This window comes from Aquarana catesbeiana, linkage group LG06, assembly GCF_042186555.1.
Source record: "Aquarana catesbeiana isolate 2022-GZ linkage group LG06, ASM4218655v1, whole genome shotgun sequence".
NCBI lineage: Eukaryota > Metazoa > Chordata > Amphibia > Anura > Ranidae > Aquarana > Aquarana catesbeiana.
In genome coordinates this window covers 384,343,075-384,368,775 of record NC_133329.1, presented here as the reverse complement: position 1 = coordinate 384,368,775, position 25,701 = coordinate 384,343,075, and the positions used below count along the sequence as shown (strand labels likewise).

Here is a 25,701-nt window from a genome sequence, read left to right as displayed (position 1 = left end):
TGTGCATGAACCCACACAGATCTTTCAAATCGCACTGAAATAAAACAATTTCAAACCAGCATTCAGTGTGAATGAGGTTAATTGAACAAGTTAGAAGCTGATTGGTTAGTATGCACAGCTGTACCAATTTTAGTAAATCTCCCCCTATGTCTTTCCTGGAGTGGCCCGCTGGTGGGTTCTGTGTGAGGTAGTAGCACTGATTAAGCTGTCTCTGATCCTGATTTATCAAGCTTCAGAGGCACTTAAGATGTGCTAAAAATAGCACTTAAGGCATGCTAAAATCACATACTAATTGGGATTCCTTTTTAGCATGCCTTAAGGGCACTTTACGGTGCAAAGCTGCAAGGCTCTCTCCAGCCAGTATGACTGCTCCTCTCTACTAGTAGGAAAGCTAGAGCCTGATATACATCACTTTGCTGGGACTGTCAGGCAAGCCAGAGCTGACCAGGCGGACCCCCACTCCAGGAGCTGGCGGGAGTGCCGGTCAGCACACTCCTGCCACACTGAGGTCCCCATCTTCTCCAACAAAGTCTAGCTGTCAGAGCAGACAGGAAACTAGGGCCTGGAAAGACGAAGGCTCTGATGGGGTTTCTAATGTAAAGGGGAATCTAAGGGGGACCCTGATGTAAGGGTGACTATGATGGGGACCCTGATGTAAGGGGGAGTATGATGGGGACCCTGATGTAAGGGGGAGTATGATGGGGACCCTGATGTAAGGGGGAGTATGATGGGGACCCTGATGTAAGGGGGAGTATGATGGGGACCCTGATGTAAGGGGGAGTATGATGGGGACCCTGATGTAAGGGGGAGTATGATGGGCACCCTGATGTAAAGAGGGAGTATGATGGGGACCCTGAAGTAAGGGGGGAGTATGATGGGGACCCTGATGTAAGGGGGGAGTATGATGGGGACCCTGATGTAAGGGGGAGTATGATGGGCACTCTGATGTAAAGAGGGAGTATGATGGGGACCCTGAAGTAAGGGGGAGTATGATGGGGACCCTGATGTAAGGGGGGAGTATGATGGGGACCCTGATGTAAGGGGGGAGTATGATGGGGACCCTGATGTAAGGGGGGAGTATGATGGGGACCCTGATGTAAGGAGGGAGTATTATGAGGACCCTGATGTAGAGAGGGAGTATGATGGGGACCCTGAAGTAAGGGGGAGTATGATGGGGACCCTGATGTAAGGGGGGAGTATGATGGGGACCCTGATGTAAGGAGGGAGTATTATGAGGACCCTGATGTAGAGAGGGAGTATGATGGGGACCCTGAAGTAAGGGGGAGTATGATGGGGACTTTGATGTAAAGGGGATTCTGATGGAGACTCTGATATAAGGGAGGACACTTATAGGGATCCTGACCATACTGAAACGTTTGGAGAACCCCTGATCTAGCAAATTCCTCCCTTCACACTAAACATGCGGAAGGATGAATCCGCCCACTGGCTATGGTATGCGGACAGCCGACATTCCTAAAGCCGGCCTTACATGGATCAAAATTCGGCTGGTTCTGCAGGGTCAGGCCCAATTTCAATCCACGTTGGGCTGGCTGGTTGTACAGAAGTCAATATAACGGGCTGTCGGATTTTCCCCCGTTCCATCAGCATTGCAGACTATAGCTGGCGGTGCTGATCAGTGTGTTCTGAGGGCAGGGAGGTCTCCCCGCTGTCGGAATACAAGGGTTCAGCGGGGAGGATTCCCACATCCATTTCAAGTTTTTTTTTTTGTTGAACCTATCAGTTGCAGTAAAAAAAAAAACCTCCTCTATGGGCTACTTAATGCTGGCTACAGATGGATGGAATTTCAAAGGAAAATTCATTAAAAAATTCTCTGGATATTTGTTTGTCGTGCAAAAAAAAAAAAAAAAAAAAGTTTCCCTTTTAACAACCGTTTTAAAAATAGCGCCAGAAAACTGCCTCCCATTAATTTGAATGAGTGCTTTCACACTGGGGGGGTGCGCTTGCGGGGCGGTAGAAAAAGTCCTGCAAACAGCATCTTTGGTGCGTGTTTGGAGAGTTGTAAAAAGCACTCCAAAAAGGCCCAAAGCGCCTTAAAAGCAATTTGAAAGGGCCGCAAAGTGGGTCCTTTTTTTTTCTTTTTTTTTAGGTCACGTTTTTACGTGACCTTAAAAAAAGCGCCCCCTGGCACCCGAAAAGTGCCGCTAAAGCCCCACAAAAACGACCAGTGCTTTTAGCGGCTGTTTAAGCAGCACTTCAGTGTGAAAGGGGTCTTAGAAACGTGTTGGTTCATCCTGCTCCTTCTAATTTTCACATCACTGCGGTTGAAAACAAATGTGTATTTGGCCCACCAACAATTAGAAAAAAGAACAAACTTTCTTAGAAACTTCCTTTTCCAATAATTTCCATTCAAAATTCTACCCATCTACAGCCAGCTTTACTTACAAGATACCCAAACAGCAGCTTCTTCTTATCAGATACAAGCACAGGCACAGACCAACCACAACTCTGATTTCAGCCCTTGTAGCAGAAATGGTCTGAATTTGGAGGTGTCTATGGCAGGCTGTGTTCTTCAGGAGCCTTTTATCTGGCTCTCAGCTCTTAATTGTTCTTCGTTATCAGCAAATTCAGATCCGAATCCCCCCTGCGGTGTCTTTCCATAGTCTTGTTATCACTACAAAAGGGAACAAAACTCCTTTTCTATTTGAAATGCTAATAGTATTTATTCCCCCCCCACCCCAAAAAAAGCTTTTATTTATAAATGTCGTTTACTGCCATTTGCATACTGCATTCCAGATGCCGATATAAACTCTGCAAGTATGTTGCATATATTTTAGCCCAAGTTCACACTGAATGTGGGTTTGAAATCGTTCAGCTGAACTCGCATGATTTCAAACCGGCATTTCAGTCTGATTTCGGGGGGGGGGGGGGGGGGGTTTCATGCACAGATGTCTATTGAAATTGGCCCCGAAGTTGCCAAAAGTAGTGCAGGAACTTCTTTTGGGAATCGGTGCGGTGCTGCAAAGTTGGCATTGCACCGATTTGGACGGTGCCGTTGCCGGCAATAGGCTCAGGTTTGGCATGCGATTTGATATGTCCAATCGGCCCAATGTGAATGTGGGCTTAATGAAAGTTTTGTCTGTATTTCTCAGAGATTACAGAATATAAGGACACGGGTTGATTTACTAAAGGCAAATAGATTGTGTACTTGGAAGCTCAGTTACTCCAGAGCTTAAAGTATAACTAAAGGCAAAACTTTTTTTTTTATAGTTTTGGATAGAGCAGAGAGGGATTAGAACACCTGCCAGTTTTTATTCCCCGTTAAGGTGATTCTCCTTCTCTATTTGTCCTGTTCACCACTACCATTGAAGGTGAAAGTTAAAGAAAAACCCAGAATTTTGGGTTATCCCCACAAAAGTAATAGAGGGGAAATGTTCCAATGGGGACACTAGTTCTGGTGACCTGGGGGTCCCCAAAGAATTGCCCAAATTTGCAGGGATCCCCTCTCACTTCCTGTTTGGCTATGGGACAGGAAGTAAAGGGAATACTCTGCAATGGGACACAGATGGCGAAAATAAATCTGACGGGTTATAATGCTCCCTAAGACTGGGTACACACCATTGCGAATTGGATGTGGATTACAATTCACAATAGCAGGAGATTTTGACCGGCTCTCTATGGAGCCGGTTCACATATCTCTGCGATGGGTCCGGTGCGTTTTGTGCTTCTTTTGGTCCATTCGGGGCTGAAACCGGACCTAAAAGTGTGAACCAGCACGCACCGGACCCCTGCTGTGAGCCGCATGCGGCTCATATGTGAACCGAGCCTAAGGCCCCTTTCACACCAATGGACCGATTGGGTCCGCCTGTCAGTTTTTCAGGTGGACCCAATCGGACCACCCATTGTCCTCTACGGGGTGGCGGATGTCAGCGAACATGTGTCCGCTGACACCCGCCGGGCATCCGATCCAACAAAATGTGCTGAAAACAGACGTAAGGTGATACATTCGCCATCTGTCCAGCTGGTCGGATGGAAACGGACATGCAGTCCTTTTCCATCCGATTGCCCCATAGAGGAGAGCGGGCTGTATCCGTGTCTGCTCTGCATAGCGTAACAGACACAGGCCTGTCATAGGGTGGCCACGTGTCCCGGATTGCCCGGGATTGTCCCTTATTTGAGATTTTTGTTCCGTGTCCCGGGTACCTTCATTCCGGGACAATACAGTGTCCTGGAATGAAAAAAAAAACACACCGCCGGCTGGCACCAGTCCGACTCCGTCTCCGAGTCTGCCACCCTTATCACAGTACACACAAGTAACACACACAGATGCGCAGCTTAAGTGCCTAACTGGTTGCTAGGCTAGGGCCGCCCGCCCCGCGTCTAGCAACCAGTGACGTCAACTGGCACCGTCAGTCACGTGGGAGTCAGTGCAGTGGGCACCCGCACGGCACGGCGCACTCTAGTCTAGACTCACTCTACACGCTACGGTTGAGCAGCGCTCCTCTGAGAGAGAGAGCAGCCGCCAGCCTGCCAGTGAGTCCACACTTACTAGCCTGCCCTGTGCCCAGCCCAGTCAGTGGTGGTGCCTGCCAGTGACCAGTCCCGGACCTGGAGCCGCCGAGCCGACTACAGCTACTCCAGCAGCCGCACATTGCCAGCCAGCAAGCGCAACCCGGGCCGACTCCGAGCTGCCCGTCCTGAGAGTGAGTCGTCCTCCTGACTGAGCCGCCTCGTCCGAGTCCTCCCTCCGGCTCCCTCCCGCCCATGAGGTCCGCCCGCCAGAGTACTTCAGGTTAGTGTAACTTCCACACTACCTAGTTACAGCAGTGAGCAATGCACACTCCCTCTCAAATCTGCTGCTGTCCCCAGACCCCCACCCCCCTCAGTTCTGCTGCTGTCCCCCACACAGCCACACTCTCCCTCAGATCTGCTGCTGTCTCCCACACTCCCCCTCAGTTCTGCTGCTGTCCCCCCCAATCCCCCTCAAATCTGCTGCTGTCCCCCACTCCCTCTCAGTTCTGCTGCTGTCCCCCCACTCCCTCTCAGTTCTGCTGCTCTCCCCCTCCATCTTTCCTCCATGTCCCCCTCCGTTCAGCTGCTGTCCCCCTCCGTTCTTCCTCCGTGTCCCCCTCCGTTCAGCTGCTGTCCCCCTCCGTTCTTCTTCCGTGTCCCCCTCCATTCAGCTGCTGTCCCCCTCTGTTCTTCCTCCGTGTCCCCCTCTGTTCTTCCTCCGTGTCCCCCTCTGTTCTTCCTCCGTGTCCCCCTCCATTCTTCCTCCGTGTCCCCCTCCGTTCTGCTGTTGTCCCCCTCCATTCTTCCTCCGTGCCCCCCTCCGTCCTGCTGTCCCCCTCCGTTCTTCTTCCGTGTCCCCCTCCGTTCTTCCTCCGTGTCCCCCTCCGTCCTGCTGTTGTCCCCCTCCATTGTTCCTCCGTGCCCCCCTCCGTCCTGCTGTCCCCCTCCGTTCTTCCTCCGTGTCCCACTCCGTCCTGCTGTCCCCCTCCGTTCTTCCTTCGTGTCCCCCTCCATTCTTCCTCCATGTCCCCCTCCGTTCTGCTGCTGTCCCCCTCCATTCTTTTCCCAAAAATTGGCAAAAAAAAAGTATCAAAAACCATCCTTTTTGGGCGGCACGGGGGGGGGGGGGTGTCCCTGAATGGCAGTTTGGAAATGTGGTCACCCTAGCCTGTCATCTGCCTGCTCAGGGGATTAGCAGAGAGATCCCCCCCCCCCCCCCCCGCTGTACAGGTGGATCCCACTTGGAGGATTCCCCCCATGTGAGAGCGGTCTTATTCTATTCAAAATAAAAAAATCCCTTTAGTTCTACTTTATTAAATGAGGTAAGGCTTCGCTTTGCAAAGAATAACCAATCATGTGCAAGGAAAAAAAAAAAAAGCAGTTTTTGCTTGCACATGATTGGATGATGGAAGTCAGCAGAGCTTCTGCTCTTTTATTAAGCTCTGGGGCAATTGCCCTTGTAGAGTGCACAGTCTAATTGCCTTTAGTAAATCAACATCACAATCTCTCACTGCTTCTGAGCCTCACACCTGCACTCAGCCCACATCTCCCATCAGCCCTTGCAAAAGATCTGACATTAGCATGCGTTGCATTGACTACATTTCCCAGACTCCTCTGCAGGGGGCGAACCGAGGAAGCTGCTGGGAAGGTAAGAAAACACGGAATCTGAACACGTTTTGCAAATCTGTTGGCTAATATTTAGGTTGTGTAGAAGATGCTGACTTCTCATACAGTATGTGTGTGCAATTCGCAGGGTATGCTGGAGGACAATAATCAATATATTGTAGGGATAGTAATAGGCTGCGGACACAGAAGTGCAGGGCAGTTGTATAAATAATGAATGTAATTAGGAGGAGTGATGGGAGCGACGGCAGAGCTTGATGGTAAAGGGCTCTTTCCGGCTTCCTGATCTCCATATCCTTCCTGTCTGTGGTGGGGTCTGCTGTGGTCTGGGCTGGAGGGTCAGGGCTTTTTCGAAAAGCCAGTGGTGAATGTGCCCCTGAAGTGGCAGTTCAGGGGTGCCGTATAGTCACGGTGTGAAAGCACTTGATTTTATGGCACCATGGTCACTTTCACCACAACACACGTTTTTCGCACCTGCCTCTTGGGCCGGGCCTTTTGGCCAGGACCAGGGGAAATTTTTATGCCTGGCCGGAGGGCCGGCCATTGTATAGCACAATGGCCACTTTCACTCTCCCATCTCACTATCTTCCCCACTCTTTCTTTTACCCCTGTTTGTCACCTTTTTGTCTTTTTTTTGGTTGTCTTTGTATACACGTTTTGTCACTGTGTGGCGAGTAGGGTGTGGGTCCTCGGGCCTACTCTGAAAGTCTTGGGAGGGGGTGGACATAGGCCTTTTGGCTTGGTTCGGCCTCTCCTTTGAGGGGTCTCTCTTCGGGAGAGCCCCACTGTACTTGGGTTGGTCTGCTTCGGCAGTCCTTCCAGTTGTGGGGGTCCGCCTGGTTTCGGCCGGATGGACCCTTTGTCTGAGTACCTCAGTCCCTGTCTGGAGCCTAACGCCCCAGGGGATCAGGGTAAGGTCCTTCCCTAGTGGAGGACTCTGTACACCCGTTGCACGTTTTTGTGTTTCACTCTCTATGTGTGGGCACTTTTTTTGGCACCGGGTGGAAGTTTTTGAGGTGTGTTTTGCACGCCACTGGCTTTTTGATAGAGAGTTGTATAAATAAACTTGCTTTACTGGTAACTGGAGTTTGACTCAAAAAGCGATTTGCTCTTTAAGTGTACATGTACGCAGGTTCATTTATAGGCTTTTCTTTGAAGGCAAAAAAATGAGTTCAGACGCCGAAGTTTCCGACATTTCAGGTGCCAAGCGCGGCTAAATGCGGCAACTTGCGTTTAGCCGTGTTTTGTTTACAGGCGTTTTTCATTTTGGCTATTTTGAAAAAAAATACGCAAACGCACTAACAGTCCCACTCCCGGCTTGCCTCGCTCCCGTCTCGCAGACCTGCAAATGAGGCTCTGGCCGCTCCGCTCTCTTGCATCATGACCTCACAGGCACCACCTCCACCAGATGCGCCCCCCGCTGGTACCGCCCGAACACACTGTAGCAGGCACTCGGATGGTTTGGCCCGGCTCCAGACCCAAGTTGCGCATGCGCAGTTCCGAGCCAAGCGTCACATCCATTTTTTTTCTTCTTTTTTTTTTTTTACTGGCAACCTTTTCCTCTTACTGGCAGGAGAAAAGTGCCCGTTTTTTTCTGGCTGCCAGTAAAAATACTGACAGTTGGCAACACTGATCCAGTGTGAGACTTTCCCTGTAATAAAGGCCGCTGACTGCTGCTCTCTCTCCTTGTGCAGGGTTGCTGGTCTTGTCTCCGCCCCCTCCTGTAGTTTTTCTGCAGGTGTTTCATCAGATTCGGCGACCTGTCAGAATGTGTAACGGAAGGGACGTTTTGTCAGATTGAGTTTAACTGAGTTTATATAGTGAAACACAGTACTTAGAACTCCGTCTGACTGTTTAGATGTTGAATTTTAAAAGCTGCGGCAAGCCTGCTGATCTCACTGATCTGGACAGAAGTTCGCTGCTTTTAAAACTCAACAGCTAAACATTTACATGGAGTTCTAAGTACTGTATTTCAATATACAAACTCAGTTTACTGTTAAAAAAAAAAGTGTAAAATGCAAAACTCCGGTGGGTGTAACAAGATGTCCGCTTGCCCCCTTCTCATTGTAGCCTTACTGTGGAGGAGTGCGGGGTGTAGCAAGATGGCGGCGACGAAACGTCACTTCTGTTACACATTCTGACGGGTCGCCTAATCTGACAAAACACAGGCAGGCTGTAGTGGGTGGAGCCTGCAGGGCCCCTCCCAAAGCTCTGCTCACTACACAGGCTGTGTCCAGCGATGATGTCCCTGCTACTTTTACAAGGTAATATCCAGGTTTGCAAAGGTATTTGGTGCACACAAAGTAGAGCTGCACAATTAAGCGTCAAGAATCGTTATCGTGATTTTGACTAAAGTGTTTCACAATTCTTTCTATAGAAAGAATTCTCTCTGCTCTTCTGAAGCCACAGCCCTCAAAAGAAAGGAAGAGAAAAACTGGGCAGTCTGCCAAGAAACAAAACATTCTTTATCAGTTGAACTTAAGTATAAACATTGTAACAATTTGTCAATGGAATAGACTTCCTGTGTAAGTGAAAAAAGTTTAACCGCTTAAACACTAAATCTTTTTCTGATATTTATTGGTTTCAAGTTAAAATCATTTTTTTTTTTTGCTAGAAAATTACTTAGAACCCCCAAACATATAAATTTTTTAGTAGCTCCCCTAGAGAATAAAATGGTGGTTGCTGCAAAATTTTATGTCACACTGTATTTGCGCAGCAGTCTTTCAAATGCAATTTTTTGGGAAAAAAATACTTTAAAGCGGGGGTCCACTTATCTATCATTTTTTTTTTTTAGTTCATTCACAAACTTTTCTTCTCAGCATTACATACTCACATATTGTGTGTAATATGTCCGCCTGTGTCAGATGTCGTCGGAAAGAATAACTTATATTATTCACTGCAGGCGGTTTCCATCTTCATTGTGGGCATTTGAAGCCCACAAGCATTTATTTCCTGGATGTGGTGAATGCTGTGCTCCCAGCATTCACCTCTCATTCCCGCACATGCTCAGTGGCATCCTGGGAAGCCTGAGACTAGCTCCCAGGAGTCTGGGAGAGGCTAGAAACACGCCTACTCCCACGGGAGGAGAACCAGGAAGTGCAAAGAAGAATAGAAAAATAAAAGGTAATTACGGCGATTTAAATTTTTTTAAACGGCATGTCAGCATCTAGGCAAGGAAAAGAATACATACAGATATTGTTCAAAATTTGGGTGGAACCCCGCTTTAATGAATTAAAAAAAAAAAAATCTAACCAGTAAAGTTAGCCCACTTTTTTTTTTTTTTTTTTGTATAATGTGACAGATTTTATGTCGCGAGAATCATGAGAGAATCATAACCTTTTTATTCCAAGAAAAAAAATCGTGATTCTCATTTTGGCCAGAATCGTGCAGCTCTAACACAAAGTGGATTTATGTCCTTTGTGGCTATTGAGAAATCTATTTAAATGAAGGATTTTGTGCCTGGAAGTGTCCAACATTAATCCTAGGTTCACTTTGTAGCGATCTGGCATGCGATTTAACATGGCACCGATTCCCATACTACTTATGGCGACTTCGGCGTGCGATTTCCATTGATATCTGTGCAGCAACCAGCACAGATATCTCTGGAATCGCCCCTGAAGTCGGGACTGACATGTGGGAATGAAATTATGTGCGTTCAGCTGAACTCGAACGATTTCATCCCCGCTGTCAGTGTGAACCTGGGCTGAACCTGGTTTTGCATGCTAGGAATTTGAGTTGCACAACTCCACTCTAAAGTCCTAAAAAACAGACCAAAGACATGAGAGTTTATGCAACCGCCTAGAACTTCACTTTCTCGATAAACAATGACTATTTTTAATCTTTATGCCACTAGCATTAATAAATAGGTAGGAAACTTTTTTTTTTTACATTTCTTTAGTTACTTCCTGGTTTCCATGCCTCTAGGCAAATTATGTCATACATCCCAGAAGTCTTCAGGAGGGGAGACGTGGCTTTCTCAGTTAAGTACACAACATCCTGCTTGCATGCCTGAGCTAAGGGTGGAGGGATTCCAGTAAGTAAATGCGACATGAATCATCTGCCTTTTCTCAAGATTGGCCAAAGGCAAAAATGCCAGGAGGTGTTTTTCAAAGTGATTTCTCAACAAAATAAAGCATGGTGACATGGATGGATGGGGGAGTTTGCTTTTGAATATTAAAAATGAATTAAATAGTGTTTTTGGTTTGTAGTGATCAGATGAATATAGTTCCACTTTAATCAGTGCATCATAGACAGACATGTATGCTCAGCTCAGCCAGTGAACCATTGAGAAGGAAAGGAGTGTTCTGTGTATATTTGCCTTTTCTTCACCCCCCTGCTGCTCTGTTCAGATGAAAGAAATACCCTTTTTTCTCTGAGAGCAAAAAAGCGACTATGAAAGAAATACACTATATTGTCAAAAGTATTGGGATGGACATGGATGAGCGAGTTTGGGGTGGAGGAACTTGACTGGCCTGCACAGAGTCCTGTCCTCAACCTGATAGAACACCTTTGGGATTAATTAGAGCGGAGACTGTGAGCCAGGCCTTCTCATCCACATCAGTGCCTGACCTCACAAATGCTCTTCTGGAAGAATGGTCAAACATTCCCATAGACACACTCCTAAACCTTGTGGACAGCCTTCCCAGAAGAGTTGAAGCTGTTATAGCTGCAAAGGGTGGGCCAACTCAATATTGAACTCTACAGACTAAGACTGGGATGCCATTAAAGTTCATGTGTGTGTAAAGGCAGGAGTCCCAATACTTTTGACAATATAGTGTATGACGTTTATGCATCATTTTATGGTAATGGGTGGAGGGTGCAAATTATAACTTTATACCCCGGCACCCAACTGCACATCCACAACTGCTGGATTTCCGCACCGCTACACTCTTATATTATGTATCCATTTATTCCAAACCCCATACAGCTATTTTAGTCCCCATTCACACTTGCGAATGCGACTAGTGATTACATGCGGGAGACCCATCAGGGGTTCTCGATGTTCAGCTGCAGGTGGCAGCTCCATTGAAAGAAATGGGAGGCGGACATTTCTTCTTGTCCCTGTTCTTCATCGGTGTGAGTCCCGGTGTTCTGCTGAGAAAGTTCCCCTCGGCGGATAAGGACCCCCCTCTACTGCGCAGGCGCAGCGATTGTGCAGTAGGAACAACAAGGGAGCCGCCGAAAAGAGCCGAAGACCTGAGTCAGCTGTACACGGCGCCTGCGTGCCAACACTATTTTAATGAAAAAGAGTTTGTAACAGGCCCCTCGCCACGCTTCGGGCACGGCCTCGCTACGCGCTGCATGTTATTATTCTAACTCTATGTCCACTTGGATGGTGGGGCTTTAACGTGGACATAGGGTAGAATGTAGTGCGTAGGTGCCGCGTACAGCTGACGATCAGCTGTTCATCTTCGTCTGTTTTCGGCGGCTCAGTAGACGTTGGTACTGCGCAAGCACAGTACAAGTGGGTCCTTATCCGCCAGGGGAACTTTCTTGGCAAGACACCGGCACCCAGAGGGAGCCAAATAGCTCACTTTACCAGCACATGTACATTACCATGCCCGACGCTTCACCCTGCATTCTTCCCAGTGGAACCAGTTACAGGTTCCTAGGATAGGTCATTAGCAGTAAGAAGATCCAATCAATTTTCAGTGTTTTTCTAGCATAAATTTACAGTGGACAACTTCTAGGCCAGCAGCTTCTCACCAATATGGCAGCAGTTGTCGGCACTTTCCAAGGTCGGGCTGCCAAGGTCCTGTCCCCCCAGCTTCTTCCTATCCAGGGCACCGGAGCCTCTCCAGCTGGGGACAACCAACAATTGGGGACACTACATTTCTGTAGAATAGACCCCAACAAGTACCGGAGGGGGGGGGGGGGGGTGCTTTGAAGTCCCACCTCCATTCTGTCGACTTCCTGCCTGAATTCCTCCCTATAACTCCCTATTTCTCTATAGGAACGGCACCACCTAGTGCCAAAAACAGGAAGTGGCACCAACACCCTTTTACATCTGTGAGCTCCTGAACCTCTCCATCCCCACACACGCATTTCCATTTGTTTATTTTTTTCAACTATAATTTTTATTAATTTTATCAAACAAATACAAATCAATTGAAGTTGCTGCATATATTATACAACATTTGTAATACAAAAACTGAGAAGGCATAAAGTATAGTACTGATATAAACCTTGATGGTCTAGTCCAGCCTACCCCGGTTGGGTTCAAGCTGTAGGACTGGAAGGTCACCACTTTAACTATGCTTCTTACAGTATAAACTATGAGTATGGAAATAATGTTGGGAATGGAAATTAAAAATAACGAATAACCAAAAAGTAATGAATATCAGAGATATTGTTCTACACCGACTAATTACTTAGGTACACATGGTCACATTTCCATTGTTTATAACAAGCACATTGGTTGCGGTCATGTGCTCTATGCTCACACTACAAATCCCATCATCCATCAGGAGAGCGGGCAAGAGGGGCCGGCTTCATTTCTACATGCAGTAGGACCTTGGAGATCTTACATTTTTAAGGCGGTCCTTGCTACCTTTATGGCCCTAGAGCAGTGGTTGTCAACTTATGAGCTAAAGGGTCCCTCAAATTTGGCCCCTGACATCACCAAAGGGCCACAAATAATGTTCAATATATGTGATGCTTGAGAGGACTGTCAGAACCTGCAGACCTAATGGAGGAAATGAGGGTCAGAGAGAGTGGACAGGATATGTTGTTGGTTGGGGAGATTCTGCAGAAGACAATAGAAAACTGGGAACATATTACATGAGGATAGTAGAGAGGATCAATACTATTACCCTAATCAGTGTTCCTACTACAGACTGCTGAGGTTCAAGGGCCGCATATCACACACCAAAGGGGCGCAGAATATTCCTTTCTAAAACCCCAGGGCCCTGGTGCCCACACCAGTTCCCTGGGGTTTTAAAAAGGCTTACAGTAGAACCTTGGATTATGAGCATAATCCGTTCCAGGAGAATGCTTGTAATCCAAAGCACTCGCAGATCAAATCGAGTTTCCCCATAGAAGTCAATGTAAATGAAGATAATTCGTTCCGCATTGACGTCTATTGCATGCAATACCGCATGTGGCCAGAGGTGGGGGGGGGCACCAGAGAGCCTCAGACATACTTGGGGACAGCTCGGCTGAACTCGGAAAGGCTCAGAAACACTCAGGAACGGAGTATTTCCGATTGGCCCCGAACTGTTCCCAGTGTCACCGGAGCCCCCGCCCCTCTGGCCAAATGCAGTACTGCACACCCCATTGGCTTGAATCCTGCTCGTTTTGCGAGACAACACTCGCAAACCGAGTCAGGATTTAAAAAAAAAAGTTGCTCGTCTTTCAAAACGCTCGTTAACCGCGTTACTCGTTAACCAAGGTTCCACTGTATTCTGTTGTGTGTAAATATGCTGTGCATGATGCATACACAAAATGCCAAAGTCCTTGCGACCTGCGTTGCAGTTTAGTTCCGGTTTAAAGAGAACCTTTTAATCTTACCACTGCATTCTTGAGCTCTGACTTTTGTACATTGAAGGGTCAGTGACCGTTCTGCTGATTGAGGAGAATCTGGCTTTTCTGGATCTCAGTAAGCAGTTCTTCCCAGTCTTCTACTACTAACTGGTGTCAGGGCTCTTTCTGCTGTACCCGCTCAGCGCTCCACACTGCCAACCACGGGCAACATCGGCTTTGGTTGAACAGTTTTTGTTTCGGTGCAATCAAGTTGCTTTTTTTTGATTACACAATGCCAGCACTAATCCTGTTTACTGCAGAAAGAGAGAATCGATCGAACTTCTGTCATCATACCCATAAATGCCAGTGAAGAAGGTTAATGATACGGTTGTGTAATACATAACAAAGTACAACCTTTGTATGAGATTGTATATGAACAGGAAGAAGTCAGCACATTTTTAAAAATAATTTTACAACAGTTCACACTTTACTGGATACACACAGTGCCTTGAAAAAGTATTCATACCCCTTGAAATTTTCCACATTTTGTCATGTTACAACCAAAAACTTAAATGTATTTTATTGGGATTTTATGTGATAGACCAACACAAAGTGGCACATAATTGTGAAGTGGAAGGAAAATGATAAATGGTTTTCAATTTTTTTTTTCCAAATAAATATGTGAAAAGTGTGGGGGGCATTTATATTCAGCCCCCCTGGGTCGTTGTCCTGCTGGAAGATGAACCTCCGCCCCAGTCTCAAGTCTTTTGCAGACTCTAATGCCCCGTACACACGGTCGGACATTGATCGGACATTCCGACAACAAAATCCTAGGATTTTTTCCTACACACGGTCACACAAAGTTGTCGGAAAAATCAGATCGTTCTGAACGCGGTGACGTAAAACACGTATGTCGGGACTCTAAACGGGGCAGTGGCCAATAGCTTTTATCTCTTTATTTATTCTGAGCATGCGTGGCACTTTGTCCGTCGGATTTGTGTACACACGATTGGAAATTCCGACAACGGATTTTGTTGTCGGAAAAGTTTATAGCCTGCTCTCAAACTTTGTGTGTCGGAAAATCCGATGGAAAATGTGTGATGGAGCCCACACACGGTCGGAATTTCCGACAACAAGGTCCTATCACACATTTTCCGTCGGAAAATCCGACCGCGTGTACGCGGCATTATGCCGCGTACACACGGTTGGACTTTTCAGCAACAAAAGTCCGACAGCCTGTCCGACAGACTTTCGACGGACTTTCTAACGAACGGACTTGCCTACAAACGATCACACAAAAGTCCGACGGATTCGTACGTGATGACGTACACTGGACTAAAATAAGGAAGTTGATAGCCAGTAGCCAATAGCTGCCCTAGCGTCGGTTTTTGTCCATCGGACCAGCATACAGACGAGCGGATTTCTGGGTCCGGCGGAGTTACGACGTAAAGATTTGAAGCAAGTTCCAAATCTAAAGTCCGTCAGATTTGCAACTGGAAAAGTCCGCTGAAGGTCCGGTGAAGCCCACACACGATCGGATTGTACGCCGGATTTGGTCCGTCGGACCAGTCCGGTCGAAAAGTCCGACTGTGTGTACGCGGCATAACAGGTTTTCTTCTAAGAATGCCCTGTATTTGGCTCCATCCATCTTCCCATCAACTCTGACCAGCTTCCCAGTCCCTGCTGAAGAAAATCATCCCCACCACGTTTCACGGCGATGGTAGTGTTAGTTTTCCGCACACATAGCGTTTTCCTTTTAGGACAAAAAGTTATATTTTGGTCTCGTCTGACCAGAGCACCTTCTTCCACATGTTTTCTGTGTCCCCCACATGGCTTCTCGCAAACTGCAAACAGGACTTCTTATGGCTTTCTTTCAACGATGGTTTTCTCCTTGCCACTCTTCCATAAAGGACAGATTTGTGGAGAGCACGACTAAAGCCTCGTACACACGCTTAGATTTTCGGATGATCGAACGTCCGTTTTTTTGTGGCATGCTAGTTTCATGTCGAAAGTGAAGAGGTTACTCACAATACGAAAATTTTCGTACAACAGAATACGTCAGATTTTGCAAAAGCATTTGACACAGTTCCAAAGAAACGTTTACTGTACAAAGTAAGGTCCGTTGGCTGCGGAACATAAAGGATGTCAATTTTTCTTTGGGTACAACGTCGCACGACCACGCAATTGTCAGTTAAAGCGACGCAGTGCCGGATTGCAAAAAAAAAGGCCTGGTCATTAGGGGGGCACATCCTACCAGTCCTTAGGTGGTTAAAGCAGTAGTAAACTAGCACTAAAGCAGATGCATACTAGCACATTATGATATTAAAGGGGTTGTAAAGGTTCACGTTTTTTCACCTTAATGCATCCTATGCATTAAGGTGAAAAAACATCCAACAATGCCGGCCCCCCCCAGCCCCCCCACCGTTTTATTTACCTGACCCCTCGAAAGTCCCGCGCTCGCTCCCGACATCCTCTTCGTCGCTCAGCCTGGCTGTTGATTGGCTAGAGTGGATGGATTGAAAGCAGCGCAGCCATTGGCTCGCGCTGCTGTCAATCACATCCAATGAAGCGGCGCACTGGGGGGCGGGGCCGAGTGATACAGTGAGCGGCTATAGCCACCAGCTGTATCACGGAAACGCGCCCGCAGCAACTAACCACCATGCGAGGGAGCTTGCATGAAGGTGTTTAGTTCTTGCAGGGAGGAACTGAGAGAGCCGCCGAGGGACCCCAGAAGAGCAGGTTCGGAGCTGCACAGTGGAGGTAAATGTTTGTTATTTAAAAAAAAAAAAAAATACCTTTACAACCCCTTTAACCGGATTTTTTTTCTTTTTTTTAAGTGTAGTGTTTACCACCGCTTTAAAACTACCCTCCCCCCAGATTGACAAGGCTGCTGTGGCTCCTGTTCTCATTCCTCCAGAGTTTTGTCTCACTAATACAGGAGGTGTGTTAGTGGCCAGATCACCAGGTGAAAACAGAGGGGGAAAAAAATCCAAAGAAAAAAAAAAACAAAACAAATGCAGCCACCACATCTAATGATTGGTAAGCTACAATATATTACATTTTTGGTTTTGCGTTTACTACCACTTTTATTGCATAGTGACATTGATCCAGCTTGGCATGGTTTGGCATTGGTCTACCTTGGCACAATGTAAGGATTCGCATCCTATGCCACAGGGGCCACTGAGAAAGCTAACAATCACTAGTAGTCAGCACCAAGACGGAGATAGCCCATGATCCTCCAGGTCCTGTGCCAAGCAGCTGCCCTCTGCACACTAAAGCCTGGTACACAGTAGGCTTCGGTCGGAGCCGCTGTACTAACTATGCAAAGTTAGTACAGCGATCTCCCCGCTGAGCTGTTGTGTTCTGACAGGAGGACACTCCCCCCCGCCAGAACAATCCAATCAGCGCTCTCCGCCATTGGCTGAAAGCGCTGATCGGGAGTCTGTCTCCTTCTTGTTTTCCAGCATGCTCGTCCATCAGAAGCCAGGCAAACGCTTTGTCTGATTGGATGTAGTGGAGGGGGAGGGGGGGGGGGGTCACGATCTCCACTTCATCCAACCAGAAAATGCCTTGTATTTATTGTGAGAAATACAAGGTGTTCTGTGAATTGCAGTGATGCTGAGCGGGGAGAACCCGTGTGTTCAGACACAGGACCTGGAAGATTGCGGATTTCTGTGTAGTAGCACCAACTTTTACAGTGATTGTTAGCCTCCGGTATTAGATACGCATTGTTTGGAAAAAAAGAAAAAAGATACGCATATTTACTGTACATGCCAAGCTGGATCAATGTAACGAAAATCTTACGCGGTTTCAGCTTTAAGCCGTATGTAACATGTGCCCCCTGGTGTGCGTTGTGCACATGCACAGTGCTTGGATTTTCTTTTTAAATTTATATTACACTCCAAAGTTCATTTAACTCTTGCGTGTGCAGCAACACGCAACACATTGCGTGTGCAGCAATGCGTTATAGAACGTCGCAAACGTGCTGCGCAAAAGTGCGACTCGTTCTACTAAAGCAATAAAGACGGATTTCTTGTCTATGTGTTGAGACCGTCACAACCCAACAGGGCCGGTGTGAATGAGCTCAAGATACCGCTGGATTCCTGCTGTTTCCTGTATTATATTGGCTCACCATAATGTGGCTGGTTATGTTGTGTGGTTGATCTCTTGTATTCTCCAGGGCATGTCGCTGATAAGATTGATTTTCACTTATCACTTTACCTTATCATGGCTTGCAGCATATGTCTGCAGTAGAAGTGTCTGTTGATGCAAAGTCACGGCCAGCAGTTGGCCCAGGACACACAGCGCCCCCTGCTGTGCATAGGGGATCATTGTTATTGACTTTAAAGGCAGAGTTCCACCCAAAAGTGCAACTTGAACCCCCTTCCTAACAGACCAATTTTCAGCTTTCGGTGCTCTCAGACTTTGAATGACAATTACTCAGTCATGCAACACTGTACCCATTTGAAATGTTTGTCCATTTTTTCACACAAATAGAGCTTTCTTTTGGTGGTATTTAATCACTGCTGGGTTTTGTTACTTTTTGCACTATAAATCAAAAAAGACTGAAAATTCGGTAAAAAAAAAAAATTCTTTGTTTCTGTTAAAATTTATTGCAGAGTATTGGCGAGTATTGGCGAGTATTGCATAGTATTACATAGTATTGCAGAGTATTGCATGTACTGGCAGAGTGTGGGCACTGAGCAGCGCTGTGGGCTGGATCCATAGTGCCCACAGCGCTGCAAACGATCTCTCCCTCTCTCCTCTCACACTGTACCGATCGGTGCAGAGAGGGGAGGGAGGAACGCCGGTTTGTTTACAAGTGATGCTCCGTCAATGATGGCGCCGCGGAGAGGAGGGGGTGGGGAGCGAGGGGGAGGGGAGCGAGGCTTCAGTCGCCCGCATCTCGGGACAGGTGAGAGTCTGTTTATTAAAAGTCAGCAGCTACACTTTTTTTTGTAGCTGCTGACTTTTAATAAACTGAAAAAAGACTGGAACTCCGCTTTAAAGCGCAACTCCACTTTTGTTGACGAAAAAAAACATTCTCCTCTGAGTAAAACTAGAAAATGTCCTTCGCGCTGGTGGATATAAATAGTGGGGTAGCTAAACAATATGTAATAAACAGGTAAGTGATAATATTGCAGCAAAATGGGGGTGTTCACACCAACACTTAGTAGAATAGATATTAAATAAATTTCGCGCAATATTAAAATATCATGTGACTAGGTGTACAAAATTTGTACTAAAAATGTGGAAATATAAAATAATGGTGACTGCAGCTATTAGTATTAGGATCAATGATCTCTAATTGCATATAGTAATGGTCGCTGCTATTTACTAGTGGGGTGTTAAAAATATACATACACAACTGCAATGCTATTAAAGTTCCACTCAAAAATTAACGTGAATAAAATAACCTGTATAAAAGATATTTTAGTGAATAAATCTACGTGAATAAGAAACAGTGAATTCTGCTGAATTATTACTTAAATGTGCAATCATTCATAAATATAATCATAAAGCAATGAGCATATACAAAAATAGTGACCATAAAAGTGTATGGTAATAGTCCACTTCAGTGCTAAAGTAAAGTGCTAGTGGTTAAATAGTGATACAAAATATTTGAAGGAGGTAGATGGATAGTAGCTTATGAACAGTCTGTAATTATTTCTTCTATTTTAATCTTGATCTATGTGATATAATGAATATGTTTTCTTCTGCTGCTGGTGTCTCCTAATGTGGTCTCACAGAACCCTCACCTTCAGTTTATGGTATTCAGGCATTCAATGCTGTAGCTTTAAGATGTGGGAGTAGTCTCTGGGAACCTCTCTTTCTTTATTATTTTTTCTCCATCATTTCCTCTAGGTGGCTCCGCTCTGGTATACTCAGCAAAGGGGAGATAAATAAGGAGGGAGAGGGGAGAGAGAAAAGAGGCTCCACTAGTGTAATATAGTTTTAAAATCAAAGGGGGGTGTATTTATTTAGGTGTGCTCTTACATTTAAAATGATAAAAACAGGTAGAGTAAATGTCAAAAACGAACTGGCGTTCTCAGCGCCCTCTCACTTGTGCTTCAGGATAGTGTGTACCGCTCCAGCCAATCCCTACGCGTTACGACACCACGTGTCTTCATCTGGGGACTTCATCTGATTCTCCTCTGAGTGATCTATGTACATTACAAGGATTTTAACAAACTTTGTTGCAGGTTCCTACCTTTTTGTTATTCTGAAGAAATCCCTGTGTGTTTCTCTGTGTCCCTGTGGGAAAGTGAATCTAATAGGAGTGGTTTCATAATTATCAATCGGCTGCAGGGCACTAATGAGGAAAGCTACTGGGCCTGCATCCCTTTAGACGTGTTCCTGTTGGGAGTGTCTCAGCAACAATGAAATTTTTGTTGGGACTTGTATCTTAGTGCAGACTTCTGCGAAAATCAGTGAGCCAATCACTACTGAGCCTGTCAGTGTCAGCACCGCTGCCTTGTGGATCCTGTGACAGCGGTCGGCTGGTGGTATGTCCGGGGATGGGGGGGGCGTGGCTTGGGTCGGCACTCGCTACATTAGTAAGGACTAGGAACCCGAACACGCCCGAGCCCATCTCTAGCAATCACACAGGCGGGAAATTACAGAACACCTCCTGGTAGCCATATTGCATTGCATTTTTAGAATATTACAGAGCGATTATAAGCATATATTGACTGCTTTGCGCAAAAAATTATAGCGTCTACAAAATAGGGGATAGATTTATGGCATTTTTATTATTACTTTTTTTTTTTACTTTACTAGTTTACTGCGATTTTGCGGCGGACAGATCGGACACTTTTGACACTTTTGTTGTGACCATTGACATTTATACAGCGATCAGAGCTAAAAATAGCCACTGATTACTGTATAGATGTCACTGGTAGGGAAGGGGTTAACACTAGGGGGCGATTAAGGGGTTAAGTGTTCCCTGGGAGGTGTTTCTAACTGTGGGGGGAGGGGACTGCCTGGGAGTACAGAGATCGCTGTTCCTGATTACTAGTGTGACAGACCTAGCCAGGACAGGCTTTTGGAGGGGACTGAATGCCAGCCCCTTGCCGACCGATTATGGCGTTTGGGGGAATGGTGCTCGTTGTGAGTTGTATGCCTGGGGACCCTGGAAGTAATGTTACTTTGGATTCAAGTCCATGTACCCCCAAAACACAAAACTCTGGGAACCCTGTATGTGCCATATTATAGATAGTGACTGCTTCACAATGTTGTGTATATATATTGTGTGTTGTCTCATGCTGTTGTGTACTATTTGCTGTGCTAGTTTGGGGTGGGGCTGTATTCCAATGTTCTATTGTGTGTCTGCCTTGGATCACAGGATGTGTATCTCTATAGAGGGAGGCGGGATTCCTCCAAAAGCTCTCCCTGCTGATAAGACTGTGTACTGATGAGACTTTAACTACACCTGACCTGTGTGTCCATTGCCATTGGACAGTTTAACCCGCCCTGTGGGGGGAAGTGTTTTGAAGTGGGATCTGTATAACATGTTTTTGAATAGTCATTCCTGCTTGAACCTCAAGACAGAGCCTTGTCTCGTACTTGGGGAGAATTATTTGTATGGGTTCCTTGTTCGGCTGATTGAAGTGTTCGGTAGCTGCCTTTGGGTTTGAGTATGGAATGTTCTAAACGACTTTAACCCCTTTCATACTCGGGGTGTCGTTACAACTAGGAACAGCAGATCTCTCGCTACTTCCCTGACAGAACGGGGATCTGTCTGTTTACAAGAGGTCACCTGTCGGTACTGCAGCTTCAGGGATATTAGAATGGAATAAATGAAACCACATTTCTAGTATCGCTTTATCTGTTATCGTCGTGGATTTGCATTCTGTTCCCGATGTATTTTTGTTTGCTGAAACAGTTGATATGACAGAAGCATCTGAAAATAACTGAGAGGGAGCAGATTGCTGTGCCGTGTAGGAGAATCTGTTCCTTCAGGATTCCATTTCAGGGTCTGGGGCGCAGGTTTGCGTTGGCAGTTTTTTGCATCTCATTGGCATTTTGTTCCCGGAAGATGAAATCTGATAGAGAAAGGGGAGACTTCGTACGAATACAAGACGAGAAACGAGCTGCTAATTATCTCTTGCCCTTTACCTATCCGTACAAATTTGCATTTCTACATTTTATTTTCTAGGAAAAAGGATAAAATAAAACATGATAGTATTATATATTTCTATAAAGCAGGGCTGTCCAGACTTTCTAAACAAAGGGCAGTTTAGACTTCAGATTGTGACCAGTGGCAGTAGAAATGCCCCGTCGTTAGTAAACAGTGCCTCAGGCCTGGTGGTCAGTGGGAGTAAAAAATGTACATGGCACCCGTGGTCAGTAGGTGGAGGAATAGTGCCCCATCATTGGTGTCAGTGGTAGGAATAGTGCCCCATCATTGGTGTCAGTGGGAGCAATAGTATCCCATCACTGGTGTCAGTGGCAGGAATAGTGCCCCATCACTGGTGTCAGTGGGAGGAATAGTGCTCCATCACTGGTGTCAGTGGCAGGAAGAGTGCCCCATCACTGGTGTCAGTGGGAGGAAGAGTGCCCCATCACTGGTGTCAGTGGGAGGAAGAGTGCCCCATCACTGGTGTCAGTGGGAGGAAGAGTGCCCCATCACTGGTGTCAGTGGGAGGAAGAGTGCCCCATCACTGGTGTCAGTGGGAGGAAGAGTGCCCCATCACTGGTGTCAGTGGGAGGAAGAGTGCCCCATCACTGGTGTCAGTGGGAGGAAGAGTGCCCCATCACTGGTGTCAGTGGGAGGAAGAGTGCCCCAACATTGGTGTCAGTGGGAGGAAGAGTGCGCCATGATTAATATCATTGGAAGGCATAGTGCCCCATCACTGGTGTCTGTGGTAGGAATAGTATCCCATAACTGGTGTCAGCAGGGGGAATTATGCCCCGTCGCTGGGGCCATTGAAAGGCAAAGTGCCTCATTGTTGGAATCAATGGGAGGAATAGTGCTCCATCATTGGTATTAGTAGGAAGAATGGAGCTGCATCTTTGATGTTAATAGGGGGAATAGTGCCCTATTGTTGGTGTTCATAGGAGGAATAGTGCCCGTCATTGGTGTCAGTGGGAGGAATAACTTTCCATCATTGGTATTTAGTGGGAGGAATAGTGCCTCATCACTGGTGTTGGTGGTAGGAATAGTACCCCATCATTGATGTCAGTGGGAGGAATTATGCCCCATCATTGGAAGGCATAGTGCCCCATGGTTTGTGTTAGTGAGAGGTATAGTGTCCCACCATTGATGTCAGTGGGAAGCAAAGTGCCACATCATTAGTGTTAGTGGGTGGACTTGTAATTCCACAAGAGCTGGAGGGCCGAAAATTGCCTACCCTTGTGGAGGAAAATTTAGAAACTCTGTGAAGATTTTATTATTTTATGTGTCCCTGAAGGAGATTTTGCCTCACTTCCTGTCCAGGTTATTGGTATCATAAAGAACAGAAACGCGCTAATCCTTTCTCTATTATCCTGTTAAAGCTGGTGCCATGACTTCTGCCCCAGGTTTCCTGTTACAAGGTTGCTCCTTTCTCTATGGAGCCACCCTTGCATGCAGGGACTAGAGTTGTGTCGTCCTACACTGTGTGCACCAATATAAACACACAGCCCCATAGCCTATGAATTTTACCAAATATATTACTGGGGGGGGGGGGGGGTAGTTAGTTTATTGTGCTCAATGTGTTAAGCTAAAAACATTGAAATTTGAATACTACTTTGACTGAAGGTATGTTAGTGCGTAGCATGTGTGCGATAAAGCTGCACAACAGCATGAGCCCGGGCTCCGGGGTAATTACAACACTGAATCCTGCTTATCACAATATATATAACATAGGTGCTATTTGTGCTTATCATTATAGCTGACATTTGTGCAGTGTATGTGTTATTTAGGTGTATTACGTCTTTCTGTTTATTGTCCTCCTGTAACAGAGATCAAAAGTCTGCAGATAACACAGGAAGATGGTATAGAGTATGACTATGAATAGTTCTTCTTTCTGCTATGGAGACGCGGGATATATGGACCCCTGTGCTCTCCATGAACAGGACAAAGGTAAGTGAATAAAGTCCAGAGAGATAACATTGTAGTGTACAGCTCTGATTTGCAGGGCGGCCTTCTGATTATTGGTGCTGAGCTGTGTGCCTGGAGGACCTCGGCGTCCGTCTTAAATCCAGCAACAGACAGACAGACGTATTCTTCCCGATCTCCTGGCACTTGGGTGGCTGTGGTGAGTGGATTTGTAAATCTTTTTGAACTTCAACACACATACACATGGCCTATGTTTGCAATCGGGTGTGCAAAGGAGTGACGGGGTGCTCTATCTATCTATCTATCTATCTATCTATCTATCTATCTATCTATCTATCTATCTATCTATCTATCTATCTATCTATCTATCTATCTATCTATCTATCTATCTATCTGTGTATTTATATATATATATATATATATATATATATATATATATGTGTGTGTGTATATATACACACAATATATTGTCAAAAATATCTGGACGCCTGTCTTTACACGCACATGAACTTTAACCGCTTCAGCCCTGGAAGATTTTACTCCCTTCCTGACCAGAGCACTTTTTGCACTTTTTGCGATTCGGCACTGCGTCGCTTTAACTGACTATTGCGTGGTCGTGCGACGTTGCACCCAAACAAATTTTTTTTCCCCCACAAATAGAGATTTCTTTTGGTGGTATTTGATCGCCTCTGCGGTTTTTATTTTTTGCTCTAAAAAAAAAAAAAATCGCCAATTTTGAAAAAAAACACAATATTTTTTGCTATAATAAATATCCCCCAAAAATATATAATTTTTTTTCCTCAGTTTATTCCGATACGTATTCTTCTTCTACATATTTTTTTGGTAGAAAAAAAATCGCAATAAGCGTATATTGACTGGTTTGCGCAAAAGTTATAGGGGTTGATTTACTAAAGGCAAATAGACTGTGCACTTTGCAGAGTGCAGTTGCCCTCTGCAAGTGCAATTGCTCCAGAGCTTAGTACAGGCATACCCCACTTTTAAGTACACAATGGGGCTTATTTACTAAAGCTGGAAAGTGCAAAATCAGGATCACTTCTGCATAGAAACCAATGAGCTTCTAACCCCAGCTTGTTCAATTAAGCTTTGGTAATACAACCTGGAAGCTCATTGGTTTCTATGCAGAAGTGAGCCTGATTTTGCACTTTCCAGCTTTAGTAAATAAACCCCATTGTGTACTTAAAAGTGGGGTATACCTGTAAATGAGGTAAGGTTTGATTTTGCAAAGAGTAACCAATCCTGTGTAAGGAAAATAAAAAAAACATTTTTGCTTGCCCATAATTGGATGATGGAAGTCTGCAGAGCTTCTGCTCATTTACTAAGCTCTGGAGCAACTGCTGTTGCAGAGGGCAACTACACTTTTGCAAAGTGCACAGTCCTTTTCCCTTTAGTAAATCAACCCCATAGTGTCTACAAAATAGGGGATAGTTTTATGGCATTTTTATTATTATTATTATTATTTTTTTTTACTAGTAATGGCGGTGATCTGCGATTTTTATCAGGACTGCAACATTATGGCGGACACATCGGATACTTTTGACACTATTTTGGGACCATGGTCATTTATACAGCGATCGGTGCTATAAAAATGCACTGATTACTGTGTAAATGACACTGGCAGGGAAGGGGTTAACCACTAGGGGGGGGATGAAGGGGTTAAGTGTGTCCTAGGGAGTGAGTCTAACTGTGGGGGGGATGGGCTACTAGTCACATGACAGCGATCACTGCTCCCGATCACAGAGAGCAGGGATCTCTGTCATGACACAAGGTAGATAGAAGGTTAAGCATTGGGAATCATAACCGGTACAATCATCCTGTAATGATATACTAAGGGGGGTGGGGAGAGTGTGGCGAGGGCTACTCCAACAGAGCCCTACCTCCCCAGAGGAAAATATTGGACTATTTCGGTACCCAAATAGATAGTAAACCATAGATAAAAATTTCAATTCATTTTAATTACAAACATTTTAATACAAAAAAGCCAACACAAGGTAGAACAGGGAAATGCCTTGTTTACACTTCCCCGTTCTGCGGCTCCGTGACACGATCGTCACGCTGTACGCGGCGGGCGTGCGCGCCTGCTAGCC

At 45.9% G+C, this 25,701-nt stretch overlaps 1 protein-coding gene across 3 annotated transcripts in view; it reads left to right on the top strand.

Moving 5' to 3' along the window:
* The first annotated feature begins 5,969 nt into the window (after window positions 1-5,969).
* The window catches only part of LOC141147143 (peroxisomal N(1)-acetyl-spermine/spermidine oxidase-like), a 42,667-nt gene continuing 22,935 nt past the window's right edge, over window positions 5,970-25,701 (top strand). The window contains exons 1-2 of one of the 3 annotated variants that reach the window (XM_073634273.1): window positions 5,994-6,118; window positions 23,500-23,620. In XM_073634273.1, coding sequence (XP_073490374.1) covers window positions 23,542-23,620 — 79 coding nt within the window. In that variant the 5' untranslated portion in view covers window positions 5,994-6,118; window positions 23,500-23,541. Of the gene's footprint in view, window positions 6,119-23,499; window positions 23,621-23,647; window positions 23,796-25,701 lie in introns of those variants that run through there. The other 2 variants (XM_073634274.1, XM_073634275.1) reach the window with 2 other exon arrangements.